At 41.9% G+C, this 20,085-nt stretch overlaps 1 protein-coding gene across 7 annotated transcripts in view; it reads left to right on the forward strand.

Moving 5' to 3' along the window:
* OXR1 (oxidation resistance 1) overlaps nucleotides 1-20,085 on the forward strand; it is a 248,874-nt gene that overhangs the window by 193,098 nt on the left and 35,691 nt on the right. For 5 of the 7 annotated variants that reach the window (XM_079984231.1, XM_079984229.1, XM_079984228.1 and 2 more), the window contains 4 exons: nucleotides 9,115-9,197; nucleotides 15,216-15,323; nucleotides 16,422-16,541; nucleotides 17,248-17,400. In XM_079984231.1, the coding sequence (XP_079840357.1) occupies nucleotides 9,115-9,197; nucleotides 15,216-15,323; nucleotides 16,422-16,541; nucleotides 17,248-17,400 (464 nt within the window). Of the gene's footprint in view, nucleotides 1-294; nucleotides 642-9,114; nucleotides 9,198-15,215; nucleotides 15,324-16,421; nucleotides 16,542-17,247; nucleotides 17,401-20,085 lie in introns of those variants that run through there. The other 2 variants (XM_079984236.1, XM_079984232.1) reach the window with 2 other exon arrangements.

Genomic DNA, 20,085 nt, shown 5'->3' on the forward strand with positions numbered 1-20,085 from the left:
CACACACACGTACGTAGTACCTACACACACACATTTATGTACAAAATAATAAACTGTTGTACGGCCGCCACCATGGCGCAGTGGGTCGGTGCGTCCGGTAACCAGAAGATCGGTGGTTCCAGCCCACGCCGGACCCCAGCACTACGCAGAGGGCTGGACTAGATGATCCTGGCGCTCCCTTCCAGCCCTACACATCTACGATACTACTACGTAGACCCACGCCGCGCGGCGCGGCCCCTTTAAGCGCCGCAGCCTCGAGGCGGAGCCTGTCAAAGAAAAACTTTTGCCCAACTTTTCGCCTAGCGGGTCGAGCCCTTCTCGCCGGCCCTTTTGGCTTTTCGGGCGGGATTTGTTGTGAGGCCCCCGGCTCCGAGGGAGGCTCGAGAGGCAGGCGGCGCGACCCCCACCCCCTCACCCCACCCCCGGCCTTCGGAGTGGGGAGAAGACCCTTTCCAAGCGCCGCGCTCGCCGCCCGTGTTGCCTCATGGAGTACCTCACGACTTTCACGGGCAAGAGCAGCCGGCTGCTGAGGGGCACCGCCAGCCGCCTGTGGGGCGCCGCGCCCGGCTCCGGGGGCCCCCGCCAGGTCCACTTCCAGGACTCCGTGCACGAGGGGGAGCCCAAGCCGGAGCCCCCGATAGGTAGGAGGCCTCCCCGTGGCGCTGAGGGGTCGGGACGGTGCGGGGTTTACTCGGGAGGAGGAACTCCGCTTATGGGGCGGTAGGAAGGGGGTCCTGTGGGAGAAATTTTCCTCGCCACCCCCCCCCCCGTTTATTCTCCCCTTCCGCCCTCGCACACGTCACGAAAGGTATAGGAATGCGGGCTTCTCTAGGGCCAGGGCTACCTTGGGTCGGGGGAAAGGAGGCCTCTGGGGAGCCATGAGGAAGCCGAGGCGGAGCGGGCCTCCAGAGTTCAGTGGGGCGAGAAGTTGGAGGAGCCCGACGCCCCCTTTCTCAAGCCTGGTTGCAGGTGGTGGTTGGGGCGGGGGGTGTGGGGGGGGAAAGAAGGGCATCCTGGTGTGTTTAGGGGGGGGGGTTCCCCATTCCCCTCCTCATCCCATCCCAGAGGTGGGGCGGGGGTAAGTAACGAAACTGGCGCCCTGCGTTGCTGTCAGGAGAAACTCGGGCCCACAAGTGTAAGAAGGCTGGGTGTGGGCCCAATGGAGATTGCAGAATGCACGAGGAAGTATACATTTACTACAAAAGGGACATCAAACTTTGGGTCCCTGAGCATGCTGAAGCTATCCAATATTGGAAGCGCTCAGAAAGGCAGCAGTATATATGTCATTTTGTACATAAATGTATGTATGTGATATATATATATATATTGCCACATGCAGACTATGTACGTGTGCGTTTGTCAGTAGGTACATGTGTGTTGCATATGTATTTTCTGTGCATGCACAATATTATATGTGAGTGTATATACACACACATATTGTATGTAGTCTACCCGTGGTCTTCCTCCTCCTTTGTATTCAATGACACCCAAAGGGAAAAGGTATAGGCATGCTGGGTGGGTGTGCAGAGGCAGCTGTTTCTGCGCAAGGATTCCTCTCACATGTGGACTTGCTTGTTGTGGTGGAGATTGGGCTGGGGAGCCTGATCCTTTCAGCTGTGACACCTGGAAATCAGGAGGGCAAGAAAGAGGTGTGGCTCAAGACCAATACAATCACTTTGCCAGCATGGTGTGTGTGTGTGTGGGGGGGAGAGTAGTAAAAGTTGTATTTGCAGCTGTAGCAAGAAGAGGCGGGCTGTGCCTTGCAGGAGCAGCTCCTTCCCCTGTCAGAGCTCAGCAGGGAGGGCTGGGCCAGTTTCGGAAAGCAGCCTGGTTGCTCACATGCCTCAAGCTCGTAGGAGCCTCTGCCATTTATTTGCACACTTGCTTTTTCTTTTGGAGTGAGGGCAGTTAGGGTAGTATTCTAGGCGTAGACCCTGCTGCACCTCTGGAGTGAGAGAACAGGTGAGGGGGATTGGAGGTAGCGGTGGCCATTCCTTGAGATCAAGGCTCACTTGCTTTCACAAGCAAACAGTGGTTTGCTCAGTGCCTCTAGTTCTGTAGGTTGCTTGGGACCACCGGGAAGTGAAGAAGATCACATTCCCAATAGTCTTTGTAGGTTGGTCCTAGAAGAACTTTCCTCAGTCTCCAGATGTAGCTTCCTAACATCCTTGAGCACCAACAATACTGCCTGGGACTGATAGGGGCTGGAATCCAACAACATATGGAGGGCCACAAGCAGTAGAAGAGCCTTTGTAGATGCCAGAGGGTATAAACACTGGAAGCCACCTCTAGTGCTGGTAATTGTCTGTGAAAGTTTTGAAGCCCTGCTTCCTCTCCCCCTTCTGCACCCATGGAGTAAGCATGATGAGGTGGGGAAAGCCTACTCTTCTAACCATGCATGATAAGGGTTTCAATGCTGAAACCATTAAGAGTAGGCTGTTGGCTTCATTATTGGTCATTCACTTCTGAGCTTATAGGGTGTTTTTGGTAGCGAAAATGCTTTTTCATAATAGGCCTATTCTTGAGATTGCATCTCTAATTTCCATAGGCAGTTTCTTCTGAAATGCATAGTCAAAGAGAATATTGATAGTGGCTCCTTATCTGCCTATCAAAATGTAAATGTTGTGAGGCTTGTAAATTACCCTGTGTTCCCAATGGGCTGCACAACATCAGTACATTGTATATGGATTTATTTCCTAACCCACCTCACAGGGTGGTTCCATGGAAAATATGAAGCTAGAGAGAGCCATGTATGCCACTTTTAGCTCCTTGGTTTCCACCAATAATAAATAATAATAAATAAATTAAGGAACAGATTTTCAAATCTTCATGAAAGGGAACAAAGGACAACAGATGAGTTGGTGATAGTTTATTTTCAAATTCAAGTTGCTTTTCCCATTCACATTATAATGGTGTCCTAGTTTTTACTTTTTGAAATATGGGAACCGTACATAAAGGTACATTAATCAGACAGCTTCCTGTCAAGTGTACACTTGGTCATAAACTTGGCTTTACTGCCAACTAATACGTGGAAAGACCTTGATCTACAGAGTGATGATGAAAAGTATAAAAGCTCAAGTGAGAAAAAGGAAGAATACTTCTTGATGTCCTTCGTAATCCATCCAAGAGAACAGAGATAAGTAGCAAAAGAAGAGATTTAAGTGGGCAGTGCTTAAGCTGAAATGCATAAAACTCCATATTTCAGTTTAATAAAAATGTGAAGAGCCTTCTCCCCCATCCTTTAAGAAGTGCATTCCAGAACTGAATATGCAGTTTTTCCAAACCAGGGCAGAAAAGAATTAACCACTTGCTTGTTTAGTCTGCTCATCTATTGCTCGGTATTTATTGACATAGGAATTTTTATGCTATCTTTCTAACCAGGCTCATTGAAAAGCTGCATAGATCAGGGATAGGGAAACTGCAGTTCTTCAGGTGTTCTTGGATTCCAGCTTCTATCAGCCCCACCTAGTATTGCCGATAAAGGTAAAGGTAAAGGTACCCCTGCCCGTACGGGCCAGTCTTGACAGACTCTGGGGTTGTGCGCCCATCTCACTTAAGAGGCCAGGGGCCAGCGCTGTCCGGAGACACTTCCGGGTCACGTGGCCAGCGTGACATCGCTGCTCTGGCCAGAGCCAGAGCCAGAGCCAGAGCTGCACACGGAAACGCCGTTTACCTTCCCGCTGGTAAGCGGTCCCTATTTATCTACTTGCACCCGGAGGTGCTTTCGAACTGCTAGGTTGGCAGGCGCTGGGACCGAGCAGCGGGAGCGCACCCCGCCGCAGGGATTCGAACCGCCGACCTTTCGATCGGCAAGCCCTAGGCGCTGAGGCTTTAACCCACAGCGCCACCTGCATCCCACAATATTGCCGATAGTCAGGGATAATTGGTCTTGTACTCAGACATCATCTGGTGTGCCACAAGTTCCCCATCCCTGCTATAGATACTTAAGAGTTGCATCTTTATTTTCTCTGTCCTAATCTACCCTTCATTCTCTTCTTTTAAGATTTGAAAATTGGAGAGTTTGGAATTATTGCTACTTGAAATTATTTTAAATAACCTTTCTTAGCCTGAATGACAGGTCTTGCTCTAATAAAACATAGTATTTCATTAATGGCTGTTCAGGGTAGTAAAACCCTAGTAATTAGAGTTGCTATTTGAATAAGTGCTGAAATAGCTTTAAACGAGAGGAGTTGCATACAGTTGTTTTTAAGCAAGGGGTGTTGAATGCTGGAGCAAGTGGCTATTTTGCATCAGCAATATGTGAGCTCACTTAAAATTAACCTGCTTGCATTTGTAGTTCAGTTAAATTGAAATTGGTGGCCTTATTCACATGTAACAATAATCGAAAGTATGGTTTAGCATGAGTGAGCAAGACTGCTGGCACACCGTAATAAAATTGCAGGCACATTACTTCTCTCTCCTCCCCCTCCCCCTCTCCCATTCTGCATTACCAGGAGGAAAGCCATGGTTTGGCTTAGCATTGCATCTCCACCCGAGCTTGTGGTTTGTCCTGCTCCAAACAAACCATCAGACTGGATTTGGACATGCTAAGCAAACCATGGTTTATCTCCCAGGAGTGTGGGAGGAGTAAAGTGACCACAGCATTGACAGTATGTACCAGCAAACTTGCTCATCCAGTCTGTCTCATAGTTTGGTACGTGTGAGCCAGACAAATGAAACTCAAGTTTTATTTCTTCTGGGATAACATCTATTGAGCTTACATAATCTTGTGTGTATGAGGTATGAACAAGACTGAAGTTGATGTGAGTCTGAAGTCTTTATAATTGTCTAGCTTGCTTCAGTTTAGCATGCCACCCTTAGTTGTGCTGTCAAAAATGATTTTATATCTGTTGCTTACTAATAGGTTTTCAGGGGTTTGCACTTTCAACTTTTCAGCCAGCATAAATAATTATCAGTCTGATAAACCTGGGGGTTTAGAGTTTGAGCTGCAAGCTGAGAGTTCTCTTTCAAATTTCAGTTCAGTCATAAACTCAATAGATTTTCTTTCTCAGCATCTCTCTGGATGCAGTTCTTAGGAAACTGCAGAAATAAAGAAGTGATTATTAGTAATGACTAGGCAAATACTTTTTTTTATTTCCTCTGGCCTATTAAATATGTTTTGACCAGGTAAATTTGTTTTAGTCCACTGTTTAGTCTCTGCTTCTTGATTTTTCTGCTGCACTAGATTTATTTTTGTGAAGCTTTTATTCAATTTTAATTTGTTTTGTGTTGCAAGCTGCTCTAACAACTTTGTTTTAGTGCCATGCATAAATACTGTAAATAAACCAACTGTACCTTACAGAATGTTGACAGGTTTACTGAGATAATGCATTTGAAACACTTTCAGTGCTTAGCTGTTCCTATTTTGAAGCTTTTGAAAGTGCCCTCTAAAATATGTCCTTCCTTTGACTTTGTCTTCACAAACACAACCTCAGCTAGGTGAACTAGCCAAGTTTTTTTTGGTCTCGCCTTCACCTGTAGCCTATGACTGTCCATAAAGATGTGTCAAATAATCATGGCAAATAATTCATCCAAGAAATAGAAAGATCAATTTAGATGCTTGTTTCTGGTACAATATTAAGCTTTAATGTAGCTTAGTGGTGGAACACATTATTTGTTTGCAGAAGTTCCAAGCTTCAAAACTAGGAATCTCCAGATTGGTCAGGAAAAGACTTGAAACCCTAGAGTGCCACTGCCAGTCAGTAGAAAATGCTGAGCTAGATGGATCAATGATCAGATTCAGTATAACAAGCTAGGAAAAAGAATAATAAATGTAAAAACTAAAGTGTATGTGCTCCATGGTGCTGGGAAATTGTAATTTAACCTTGTGTATCTTAAATGGTTTTGGACATAAATGCAATATTATATAACTGGTATATCTTGTCTCACTGGTTTGTGTGCATCTCTATTTGAATTAGTATTGTGTACTTCCAGATTCCTTTGGGACGCAGGTGGCGCTGTGGGTTAAAGCCTCAGCGCCTAGGACTTGCCGCTCGAAAGGTCTGCGGTTCGAATCCCTGCGGCGGGGTGCGCTCCCGCTGCTCGGTCCCAGCGCCTGCCAACCTAGCAGTTCGAAAGCACCTCCGGGTGCAAGTAGATAAATAGGGACCGCTTACCAGCGGGAAGGTAAACGGCGTTTCCATGTGCGGTGACCCGGAAGTGTCTCCGGACAGCGCTGGCCCCTGGCCTCTTAAGTGAGATGGGCGCACAACCCCAGAGTCTGTCAAGACTGGCCCGTACGGGCAGGGGTACCTTTACCTTTACCTTTACTTCCAGATTCACATGCCAATGTTAATAAGTAATATACAATTCTTCTTTTCATTTTTTTTAAAAAAGACTTGCTCTTCTGAAGGTTTTGCCACATTTGGCTCTAATCGGTGGAGACTCATATAGTGCACTGAAGGGTTGATGCTGCACACTCCAGCCCTTTGACTTACCTCTGAATGTCATTGTTCCGAATGGGGCGTTTTCTGTATAGGACTGTAAAGGTTGCAGGGATTGGGCTATACCTGTAGTATTTTATTCAACCTAGGGATATCAAGCAGGCTTGGGGATGGGGAAGGTTTGCTGGGGTATGTGTTGAAAGATCCCAGTTTCCTGCTGCTCATGAATTCTGCACAATTACCATATCTGCGTAGATAACTTGGTATGTGGGAACAATAATGTGTATCTGAAGGCTATCTTGAACCAGCTGTTCAGCGGCTATTGAAAGTACTTCTTATTAACTAAGTTAAAGGCCTTGATTTTCTACTGATTGAATGTTGTTTAATTATTCACGATGAAGGTGAAAATAAGGATTTTAGAAACACTATATGATGACAATGCATTAATGTATCTCAGTTTTGTTAGCATGATAATGCTTCTCTTATTACCACATTCATATTGATAATTAAAATAAATTGAGGTACTTAACATACTTAATAGTAATGAGAACCTCTAATTTTGCTGATTTTTATTATATTAAACATTGCTTCTTTTTATGTTTCAGAAATGGATTGTGGTATCCACTAGTGTAAACAAGTGAAGGAAGGGCCTCAGCCTTGTGTAATTCTCCCTTTCTTCTCCTCCTGTACTGCTGGGAGGAGAGTTCAGAAGTATTTGCTTCCACTTTTGATTAACCATAGCTTGCTATGTCCAGAACTAGAACCATGTGTAATCTTGGTTGGCTTAAACAAGGCAACTTCAGTAACAATGTTTTGAATTGGTTTGTTTGAAACAAGTATAGTTAATAATAACCACAGTTTGTCACTGCTAGGGGAGTGGAGAAAGAGGGTAGTATGCAAGTCTGAGGCTTGCTGTATGGCTCAATCCTGCTAATGCATATCACATTAAATTATGATTAATTCTACAGGAAAAACTTCATCAGTAGGAAACCATGGTTGATACTTAAGCACTCAGATACCTCTGTCTCTCCCCCTGCTTACTGTGCTACTAGAGGAGGCTGAAGAGCTTCCTGATTTCCTTTTAAACTATCCACAGTACTCTGTTATGTCTAAACTTCAGAACTGTGGTTTGTTTAAACAATGGTTAGAACAAGCCAGGATCAGACAGTGGATTCAGATTGTCTGTTATTTTTACTAACCATAGTTGAAACAAACCACCTTTCCTCAAATTTGAATGTCAAAGGGTGCTGTGTTTAGTTTCATTCTCTTCCTCTGGCATGTAAAAGAAGAGAGGAAAAGGGCTAATGGGCAAATCTGACATTTTCTCATATTAAATAAAGGTATCCTGGTGTGGGTGAACCAACGTTGCTTTTTACATAGGAAGTAGGATGTCAAAGAACTGTTGGGAAATTACTCTTACTAAATACAGTACCCTTGTTATGATAACCCAATGTGGAAGTAAGAACCTTCCGGGATAGAGCTAAAAATAATGGCACCTTTATCAGATGTTTGAGATTTAAGTTGTGGTTTGTAGTATAAGGTTGCTATCAAATGGTTTTTAATGAAAGGTGAAATTTTATACATAGTGAAGGGTTTTCAAACAATTCCTTATTCTGTCTTACAGGCTTGTCCTCTACAACACTTTTAATAACTTAATTGGAATAGTTATAACTTTCAGTGTTTCCTCTTGAAATGAAATCATTTTGATTATCTTTTTAGTATCATTTAATCTGATGGCATCTATCGTTTTGATAACTAATCTTGTTGTGATACGACAGAGGAATGAAGAACAGTTTTAGTAGAAAGTATAAAAATCTATGCAGATAAATTTGGTTGTGAAGGAGAAATATAATTTCCTTGTGTTGCTTTCCGTCCCCACCCCCGTTTTGATTGGGCCATTTCCTAACAGTATCTGAATGAATTTTGTGACCCCACCTACCATCTCCCACTTGTACATCTCACAGGCTGTATACATGTGCTTCTTCCACCCACATCCTGTTTTCTTTGGTGTGCTTATTCAGATTTACTTAAATGCTCAAGGAATAAATAGGAGGAAAAGTAACTGAAAGGCAGTTAAAGGGAGGAGGGGTGTTGTCTGAATTTCCTTGTGAATGGGCCACTTCTGAGCTGAGTTCACAGCTCCTTACAAATTAGCATTTGTGGTGCAAAGTAGTTCTGAGTGGAACATGACATTGCATAACATTTGTACTATAATTTTTAAAAAGGACATGCATATAATCTGTATACAGAAGGCCAACTTTACATGAAAAGGCCCATCCTTTGTGTTAATGCTAATGTTTTTTTAAAAATCTGCATCTTAAAATTGTGTCTACTAAGCTGTGCACAGTCTGTTGCAGCTTATGGACATATCCTGTGCAGTGTAGAACTAATTGATGTTATAATTGTTATAATTATTTTAACCTTGTCCTATACAAGTCTTGTTATACAGCGTGTGTGTTTTTTAATTGATAACACTCTGAATGTTTGCAGGTATTTGTGAAACTAGGAAGATGGAGTAGCTTATTTTGGTCAAATCCTTAAAGCAAAACAGAGGAGTGAAGTCCCTGTTCTGGCAGCTAGTTGTGTTAGGCTGAGTTGAGAGTCACAGGGTATAAGCTGTGTAACTGGTGAAATAGATGTCTGCCCATGGGGCTGTAGTCAGCAGTCTGTGACAATACTGAAAGAGAGAGAAAAATGAATGTAACGCGTGCCTTGCCTCAATTTTTTTCAGATACTGGCCAGAAAAAGACCCTAGACAAGAAAGATGGGAGACGAATGTCTTTTCAAAAGCCTAAAGGGACTATAGAGTACACAGTAAGTAACTACTCACCTACATAATATGCAAGAGAAATCTATAAAGATTTGGATATGTTTAATATTTGGATATTAGTTTTCTGAATGCTATTTAAGAAGAAAAGTGATGCATGTTACCTTTTTGTTTATTCAGTCTGTAGCTCTGGCAGGCAGCTGATCACCTTAACAGGATTGACGAGTACTATTTTGAGTCTTTTCAGAAATGATGCAGTGTAATTCTGGAGAGGCAAAGTTAACCTTTCTAGTATTCCTGTAGAGGTTATCAAGTTGTAAATAACTGTAAATCAGCAGGACATTCCTTTAGATGCACAAATTATTTTACTTCCAAGAAAGAACCAGATTTTTAAAATCCCTTACTGCCTTTTAGCTTTCAGCATTGTCCATTGAATGCAGGTGATGGTGATGTTAGTCCATCTTTGCAGTGCCTTTGAATAACATTCTTATGTTCTCAGAATTTCCATTGATCTCTTGCTACTTGGAAGCATAGTTCTATTTTTTCCAACAGTATCTGAAAATGGAGCCTTTCTGTAACTGTTACGTTCTTCAAATGACCCTCAAACAGTGCTGCAGTCGAGTGTTTCGTATTTCTGGTTACTAAGGGAAACTGAATTAAGAAATGTTTTGCTACATATTGCCTGTATAACTAGGACTTATAAAGTTATAATATTTAAATTGGCACATTAAACTGGCATGTTATAAATAATTTAATCTGATTTCTAAAATAAAAACGATGTGCTTTAAACTAAAATGCTATTAAGAACATGGATAATTTTTGTAAATATTTTAACAGTAAAACTACTATGTACTCTGAAGTTGCACTGACAACGTGATTGGCTGGAATTCCAGAAATTCTGATCAGTATAAGCGTGAAATGTAATTAGGAAGTAAAATTATTCTTTCATATTAAGCAAATTACTGGAGTAAACAAAGTGATGCAGGCTGATCTGTCAGCTCTCATGCTTCTGTGTTTAACAAAATGGATTTCAGTATCTTGCATTAACCAGATACATGCTGCTGCTCTGAACCTCTGCAATAACTTGTTAAGATTGTTTACCCAGTCTTTGCCATGTGGTTCCAGGGTGGGTTCCAGAAATCTATTAACTACAATATTAAAAACAATTACTGAATGTGATGTGTATTGTATCTGTATAAATAGGTGTAAAATATTGGACGGTTGGCTATAATTTGGTGTATTTGGTAGTATGGTCAGTAGTATTTCAAGCACTTTCAGAAAGTCTTGTTGTGGAAGTTGACATAGCTTCCAGTGAACCATATACCCTTCTGTGTCATGGTCAGAATCACAATATAGTAGTACCTTGCTTAAGTATTTGTATTGTTTCAGAAGCTTGTAGTATTCAGACTAAATAAGGTGCAGAACATATGTTGTTGTTGTTGTTTAGTCGTTTAGTCGTGTCCGACTCTTCGTGACCCCATGGACCAGAGAACGCCAGGCACTCCTGTCCTCCACTGCCCCCCGCAGCTTGGTCAGACTCATGCTGGTAACCTCGAAAACACTATCCAACCATCTCGTCCTCTGTCGCCCCCTTCTCCTTGTGCCCTCCATCTTTCCCAACATCAGGGTCTTCTCCAGGGAGTCTTCTCTTCTCATGAGGTGGCCAAAGTACTGGAGCCTCAGCTTCACAATCTGTCCTTCCAGTGAGCACTCAGGGCTGATTTCCTTCAGAATGGTGAGGTTTGATCTTCTTGCAGTCCATGGGACTCTCAAGAGTCTCCTCCAGCACCATAATTCAAAAGCATCAATTCTTCGGCGATCAGCCTTCTTTATGGTCCAGCTCTCACTTCCATACATCACTACTGGGAAAACCATAGCTTTAACTATACGCACCTTTGTTGGCAAGGTGATGTCTCTACTTCTCAAGATGCTGTCTAGGCCTGTCATTGCCCTTCTCCCAAGAAGCAGGCGTCTTTTAATTTCGTGGCTGCTGTCACCATCTGCAGTGATCATGGAGCCCAAGAAAGTAAAATCTCTCACTGCCTCCATTTCTTCCCCTTCTATTTGCCAGGAGGTGATGGGACCAGTAGCCATGATCTTCGTTTTTTTGATGTTGAGCTTCAGACCATATTTTGCACTCTCCTCTTTCACCCTCAATAAAAGGTTCTTTAATTCCTCCTCACTTTCTGCCATCAAGGTTGTGTCATCTGCATATCTGAGGTTGTTGATATTTCTTCCGGCAATCTTAATTCCGGCTAGGGATTCATCCAGCCCAGCCTTTCGCATGATGAATTCTGCATATAAGTTAAATAAGCAGGGAGACAAAATGCAGCCTTGTCGTACTCCTTTCCCAATTTTGAACCAGTCAGTTGTTCCATATCCAGTTCTAACTGTAGCTTCTTGTCCCACATAGAGATTTCTCAGGAGATAGATGAGGTGATCAGGCACTCCCATTTCTTTAAGAACTTGCCATAGTTTGCCATGGTCGACACAGTCAAAGGCTTTTGCATAGTCAATGAAGCAGAAGTAGATGTCTTTCTGGAACTCTCTAGCTTTCTCCATAATCCAGCGCATGTTTGCAATTTGGTCTCTGGTTCCTCTGCCTCTTCTAAATCCAGCTTGCACTTCTGGGAGTTCTCGGTCCACATACTGCTTGAGCCTTCCTTGTAGAATTTTAAGCATAACCTTGCTAGCGTGAGAAATTAGTGCAATTGTGCGATAGTTGGAGCATTCTTTGGCACTGCCCTTCTTTGGGATTGGGATGTAGACTGATCTTCTCCAATCTTCTGGCCACTGCTGAGTTTTCCAAACTTGCTGGCATATTGAGTGTAGCACCTTAACAGCATCATCTTTTAAAATTTTAAATAGTTCAGCTGGAATACCATCACTTCCACTGGCCTTGTTATTTGCAGTGCTTTCTAAGGCCCATTTGACTTCACTCTCCAGGATGTCTGGCTCAAGGTCAGCAACCCCACTACCTGGGGTATATGAGACATCCGTTTCTTTCTGGTATAATTCATCTGTGTATTCTTGCCACCTCTTCTTGATGTCTTCTGCTTCTGTTAGGTCCTTTCCACTTTTGTCCTTTATTATGGAAATCTTTGTACGAAATGTTCCTTTCATATCTCCAATTTTCTTGAACAGATCTCTGGTTCTTCCCATTCTATTGCTTTCCTCTATTTCTTTGCATTGCTTGTTTAAGAAGGTCTTCTTGTCTCTCCTTGCTATTCTTTGGAAATCTGCATTCAATTTCCTGTATGTTTCACGATCTCCCTTGCATTTTGCTTGCCTTCTCTCCCCCGCTATTTGTAAGGCCTCATTGGACAGCCACTTTGCTTTCTTGCATTTCCTTTTCATTGGGATGGTTTTCGTTGCTGCCTCCTGTATAATGTTACGAGCCTCCATCCATAGTTCTTCAGGCACTCTGTCCACCAAATCTAAATCCTTAAACCTGTTCCTCACTTCCTCTGTGTATTCATAAGGGATTTTACTTAGATTGTTTCTTACCCCTTCATGGATCACTGCCTTGCCGTGGCGAAGGGGCTTGAAGAACTCAGAGAAGCTATGAACTATGCCGAGCAGGGCACCCAAGATGAACAGGTAATAGTGGAGAGTTTTGACCAAACGTGATCCACCTGGAGGAGGAACCGGCAAGCCACTCCAGTATCCCTGCCAAGAAAACTCCATGGACAAAGACAACAGGCATATAAAAGTTATGACGCTGGAAGATGAGCCCCTCAGGTCGGAAGGCGTCCAACATGCTACTGGGGAAGAGCGGAGGGCAAGTACAAGTAGATCCAGAGCTGATGAAGCGGCTGGGCCAAAGCCGAAAGGACGCTCAGTTGCGGATATGCCTGGAAGCGAAAGGAAAGTCCAATGCTGTAAAGAAAAATATTGCATAGGAACCTGGAATGTAAGAACCATGAACATGGGTAAGTTGGAGGTGGTCAAAAATGAGATGGCAAGAATAAATATTGACATCCTGGGCATCAGTGAACTAAAATGGATGGGAATGGGTGAATTCAGTTCGGATGACCATCATATCTACTACTGTGGGCAAGAAACCCGTAAAAGAAAAGGAGTGGCCCTCATAGTCAACAAAAGAGTGGCAAAAGCTGTACTGGGATGCAATCTCAAAAATGATAGAATGATCTCGATACGAATCCAAGGCAGACCTTTTAACATCACAGTAATCCAAGTTTATGCACCAACTACTGGTGCTGAAGAAACTGAAATTGACCAATTCTATGAAGACTTACAACACCTTATAGAAGTGACACCAAAGAAGGATGTTCTTCTCATTATAGGGGATTGGAATGCTAAAGTAGGGAGTCAAGAGATAAAAGGAACAACTGGCAAGTTTGGCCTTGGAGATCAAAACGAAGCAGGGCAAAGGCTAATAGAGTTCTGTCAAGAGAACAAGCTGGTCATCACAAACACGCTTTTCCAACAACACAAGAGACGACTCTACACATGGACATCACCAGATGGGCAGCATCGAAATCAGATTGATTATATTCTCTGCAGCCAAAGATGGAGAAGCTCTATACAGTCAGCAAAAACAAGACCTGGAGCTGACTGTGGCTCAGATCATCAGCTTCTTATAGCAGAACATATACCACTCTTAATTAATTGGCAGGGAGTTTAAAACATTGATTTAAAACAATGTTTAGCAGTAGTAATTTAGACCCTCACAGTTTCATTACTGCCAGTTCTACTGCTTCTTACTGCATGTTCCATCCTAGAGTGATAACAGATTACAGAAGAGATTGAAAACCTTTCATCCAACACTGTTACAATTTTCTACCTTAAATGTTAAATGTAGCTGTTGCATAATACTTTGGAGTTCATTTCCCTTATTCACTTTCCTCTTACTGACAAAGTATTGCCTCTTCTCCCTGTCCCCACCCATTTCCATGCACTAGTAGCATATATGTTTGTTTGAATTTCTATCTTATGGTATTTCCAAGGCAGGTAGTTAAACCTACAGTCCTAAACCCACTCACCTGGGAATGTCACACTGAATTCAATAATATTTATTTCTGAGGAGATGTGGTTTGTATCCAAAGTAGCACTGTGTACTACTTTAAATATGTCTCTGGGAGGAGGTGGGGGGAATGAGGGTTATTGCTTTGTTTTTGTTATGTATTTTGTGTTTTTACCTTGTATTTTTTTGCTGTGAACCACCCTGAGATCTTCAGATGAAGGGTGATATGCCAATTTAATAAAAAAGGTTAAGAACAGTTTCAGGTTAAGTGCGGACCTCCGGAATGAATTAAGTACTTAACCCAAGGTACCACTGTACAGTTCTCTGCATGCTTAAGGCCAGTAAGTGATCTTGAAAATAACATGAGTAGGAAGCTCCTTAGGAACCATATATATCCAGGAGAACCAGGATACGGTTAGTTATTGGTTGGCATCTGTCTGTCTCGAGAGACAATGGAAGAGTGTGCCTTCGGAGGTGAAGTCAAACCATTGGGGAGTTACAGCGCCTGCTGTGGCTGTAGAGACAGATATGTGTGTGAGAGATGCCTTGTTGCAGCTAGGGCAGATGAAGGCGTCTGATTGTGCTGTTGCAGTTGTACCATGGCGTTTCTTCTTTCTGCACTCCTCCCAGTGCTCATTCCTCCTTTGGTCACTGCTGTGGATACACAACTTGACTGATTGTCTCCAGATGCTGTGGTCGTCTCCAAAGGATTCCCACATGGTGGGGTTGATGTTGCCAGCCTTCATGTCACATTCACAGACATCCTTGTAACACAGAGTTGGTCTGCCAATGGGCCTGGTGCCTGAGGCAGCTCCATAGAGCATGTCCTTGAAAATCCTGCCATCTTCCATTCTGGGAATTAGTGATAAACCTGTGCCACGCTAAGCTTACAAGGGAAAGCTTGTTCATGTGAACTGGGTCTGCAAAGCCGCTGCATGATCAAGAAAACCACATTCTGCCTGTTGGATTTGGACAAGAATATTTTATTGGACAGGTTGTAAAGACTGGTAGGCTTTCGAATTGAAGCTAAATAGAACTTGAATACTGTATTTCAACACTAGTTACCTTTTCTTAACAGGTTGAATCAAGAGATTCTTTGAATACTGTTGCCCTAAAGTTTGATACGACACCTAATGAACTGGTCCAGTTAAACAAGCTATTTTCCAGAGCAGTCGTTCCTGGACAGGTACTTCTTTTTATATAGCATATGGGAGACTGAGCAACTGAGGCAAATATATTAAACTATTTTTAGGGGAAATCTGACCGCGGGCTGTCTAAGACAGGTCCTGACTCTGCTCTAATTGGGCCATGGAGGAAATCTGAAAAAAATGGTTGAGAATGGTTTTCCCCTAACTTGCCACAAACCTCAGATCAAATACCAATCCCTTGTTGGTCTGGATCTGGATTGAAGTTTTAACTCCAGGTCCATTTCTATGTTTTAAGTGGAAAGAAGACTTAGTACTAAACAAAAGCAAAGCCTCCAGCTTGATTGCTTTCCCATTGCTGCCTCCTGCACGGCTGGGAGAAGGGCATTGCTAGTATTTAGTTTTGCTTCCAAAGAATCTAGGCTTTTCATTACATACAATTAGAGATCATGATTTAAACCAAACAAATTAGCCACTTCAAGTCATGGGTTATGAAACTGGCTTGTTTAACTAGCCAGCATTTGTTTTAAACTGTGATCTCTGGTTCTTGTATAACAACAAGACAGAATTATGGCAGGCACTAGAGAGAGGACATTCAACTGCATGCACTACAACTAAAAACGCAACTCCACACCATCACTCGGCTACCATCACTCTCCTTACATCTGCCACATCTTTTCATCCACTCAGCTCTCAACTGACCAATAATCATGTGCAGAAGTCTTTTAATAAGGAATCTGGTTGGCCACTCTGAGAACTGGATCCTAGATGGGCCATTGGCCTGATCCTGCAGGCTCTGACGTTCTTAAGGGTCGTGGCTGAGTAGTATAGCCCCATGTCTGAAACCCTGGAGAGCTGCTGCCAGTAGTGTAGGCACTACTGAGCTAAATGAATCATTTGTCTGATGCAGGCATATATTCACATGTGGCATGGAGGAGTGAGATCAGAGGAACACAAAATAAAAAAAAAGAACACTGAGAATTCAAAGTAGTTACAGTGACAGTTCATAATTGTCTGTTCGTGTATTGAAACATCTCTTACACAAAGCCTCTGCATGAAATGTATTTCCATCTTAATTTACTTACGTTTCAGTCCTGGTGATGACATCTCAATTGGAAGTATTTTGCTTATTTTTACAGATTTTATATGTTCCTGATCCAGAATATATTTCCAGTGTCGAAAGTTCTCCTTCACTTAGTCCTATAAGTCCTTTATCACCTACATCTTCAGAAGCAGAGGCTGAGAAGACAGCTGTAAGTGTAAGTACGTTGCTGGAATAAAGGGAAACAACTTTTTTAAAACTTTAAGAACATTCCTGAAGGGATAATGTTTGAAACTGCACTGATCTGACTGGTGCCGAGGTGTCTTTAAATCAAAAACTGTGTTGGCAAAGATCTTGACTAGATTGTTTGAAAGAGTTATAAGGATTTGCTTTCAGACCTGGGGTGGCTAATATTTTTGGGGGGTCCAAGGGCCGCATTCATCTTTGGCCAACTCTCTGGGAGCCACATGCTAGTACTGAGTGAGGCTAAAAATAGGTGTAGCCATCCCAGACACTCACATGTGCACATAACTGATCAGCTGAGGAAGGGGCATTATTACCAGCTTGGTGTCTCCTTTTTTTTGGGGGGGGGAGTGGGACTTTTTGCTGTCAGCGCTAAATTTGGTGGGAGTTAGGGGTGGGGGCTAGAAAAAAATTGTTTAAGGAAGGGGCTGTAGATTCCTTCAATATACTTTATAGATTTTTATGCTAATATAGGGATTTTCTATCTATCTTTTACCCAGAGAGTTTGTACAGTACCCATGGCTCTAGAATATTATATTGTATATTTTTTATTTATAAATTTGCTGCGACTATCCAAGCTAAAAATTCAAAAAACTGAAAGCTGTGATTTCTAGGATTTGGAAAAGAATGTACAGTTACTTTTGGTCATTATAAAATAGTACTGTTTTTTCCCTTTGTAGGATTCAGATGGGGTGCATGGAAAAGAAGCCACACCCACACCAGTTTACACATGTGTTCGGCCTGCAAGAGTTGTATCATCCACATCAGAGGAGGAAGAAGCTTTCACAGAAAAATTTCTCAAAATTAATTGCAAATACATAACCAACAGCAAGGTACAGAAGGTTCTAGCGTCATGCTTCAGCTATTTATTGGAGGGTCTTCCATTTTTTGAGATTTACTGGCAATTAATTCACACCAATTAAAATGTACCTTAACTTAAAATTATCAAATCTATATTTTTGTAAATTATAGATTTTCACTTTCATATTCATACATTTATATGCCACTTTTGGGCCACCCAAAGAGGCTTGCAACAAGAAAAGATTAACATAATTACAAACACAACAAAAGTAGTCCTAAACAATAAATAAAACACATCAAAAAGTACACAACCAAACTGAGCAATTTTCACATAAATAATAAGGTCTAAAAATAAAGATCCAAAAAATTTAATGTCAATAGCAGTAGCAAAACCTCTCAACAAAATCCCATAAACAATACCCCAGCCTTTTGACATAATAATATTAGGTTTTGGTAAAATAGAAGGAAGTTGTGGATTTGAAATCAACATAGGCTGCACATAAGAGGATCACATACAGATTGTGTGTTCCATTATTTCCTAGAAATAATTACATTTTTGTGTGCACATTTCCACAGTATTTCTGTATTTGTGTAATTCTCTGTTTGAATTATTTCATTTCTTATACCAGTGGCTAGAAGTAGCAGCAAATTTCTCAAGCCACAAGTTTTATGTATTGCTTTCTGAGGCAAATTAGTGCAGTTGACTCACAACTTACATGTGTTTAACTTATGTGGTTGCAACTTTACATGCATGACAGGCAGCCAGTTGAAATTTCACAAATTAAACACACAGAATGCAGAGAGCTTAACAGATCTTTTGGTGCTGGGTTTTCCCTGTGCGGAAAGTACTTTTAAGCTTCTCCACCTTGCATACTAGGTGAACAAGACTGCGAGCTTAAAAGTTCTCTGTTTCCCTTGGAGGGTAAGACCTGTTCTGCATGCTGGCTCAGGAAGATAAGAGTGCTTGTGCAGGGGCGGTTCCTATGAGTTGTTTTCACTATATGCAATTTCACCTTTATGTGCTATCCCTGGAACATGACCCCTATGTAAGATACAAGTTAACTGTATAGACTTGCCCCATTGTCTTTCAGATCTAGTAGTAGTAGGCAATTATATCAGGAGAAGAACACTGAGGAAAATGTGAGAGCCATTAATGCAGTTTAGGCTTCGGGAAACTGATAGACAACGCTGAAAGCAGAATTAGGCCTGCTTCTAAAAAATAAAATATGTGGGAGGCTTGGTAGCGCCAAAATACTGTGCAGGAAAAACTGTCAAAACATTTACATCTTTCTTAAAGGCAGTGCATTCGGTATGGCATGTGAAATAACTTTCTCAGTACTTTCTCAGTAAAAATAATAAAGCAGTTTTCTAGAAGTGTGTGCCTGCTATTTTCAGCTCAAATCTTTCTTATTGTGTTTTTATGTTTGATTTGATTCCTTCTCTTTCTGTCCCAAGACAGGTGAACTTAAAAATCCACGAATGTATTTTTAGATTTCTGTTCATCCACAAACCTACATTGGTTTAATCCTGTATATTGATGAACCCCCGCCGTCTTAAAAATTGGCCAAAGGCTTCCATTTGCTCTGAGCTTCGTTACTATACCATCTTAACTTTTGCTTGGCTCTTTTATTTCATTAGTAACCTTAGATTTTCAAAACTCATAATACGTTCTTCATATTCCTTGTTCAGCTAGGCTCCCACTGTATACCTCTTATAGATTTCCTACCTTTTGCAAAAACTGTTTCCACATTCTAAAATTATAACATAGTGCTTGGTAATAAAAATAACTTGTGGCTATGAATAGGTTTCTCTTGGTCCCTCATGCCGAAGGACGCTTTTCGCCAAAACCTCTCTCCTTCCAAAAATAATAGATCATATGCACTTCCAGTTATATAAATCATTAGATATCTTTAAGAAATGACATGCCTTACATAAAACCATTATTTAATAAGCAGAAAATGTAGTGAATTTCACAATCTATTTTAAATGCAGATATTGCATGATTTGATTTCATTTATGCTCCAGCTTACATTAATTATATAATTGCTGCAACATATTTGAGCTAGATTCTGATGCTTTTTTGCCATATATTGAAACTTTCATAAACTTTAGGTGCATACCAAGGAATGGAGCTCCAAGACACATTCAATTAAATCAATGGACTGAATCCAGTTTTACCCTTGCTGTTGGTGATCCAACAGAAGCCTACTGACAGAAGGGAGCCATGAGACAGTTTTGCCCCCTCCTTTGCCAGATAACCAAACACACCACCTTCTTCGTTGTTTTGGAGAAGTACCATATTTTTCGCTCTATAAGACGAACCAGACCACAAGACGCACCTAGTTTTTGGAGGAGGAAAACAAGAAAAAAAATATTCTGAATCTTAGAAGCCAGAACAGCAAGAAGGATTGCTGCACAGTGATTGCTCTGCAAAACCGGAAGTAGTTAGCGAACTTTACCTCGGTCTACGAATGGAATCCAAATGGTGGAAGGACACTGGTGGTGGGAGGCCTCATTAGGGAAAGTGCGTTTCGGTTTAAGAATGGCCTTGGTTTAAGAACAGACTTCCGGAACGGATTACGTTCGTAAACCGAGGTGCCACTGTAGTAGGTTTCCCAGAGAAGGCTGCTTCTCTTAGCATGTATCTGTGTTGCTTTATTTATGCAAAGAAACTAGAGGCAAATTAATGGTGTTCCCCACCACCTCTTAGCTTTGGA

This window comes from Podarcis cretensis, assembly GCF_951804945.1.
Source record: "Podarcis cretensis genome assembly, chromosome: 7".
NCBI lineage: Eukaryota > Metazoa > Chordata > Lepidosauria > Squamata > Lacertidae > Podarcis > Podarcis cretensis.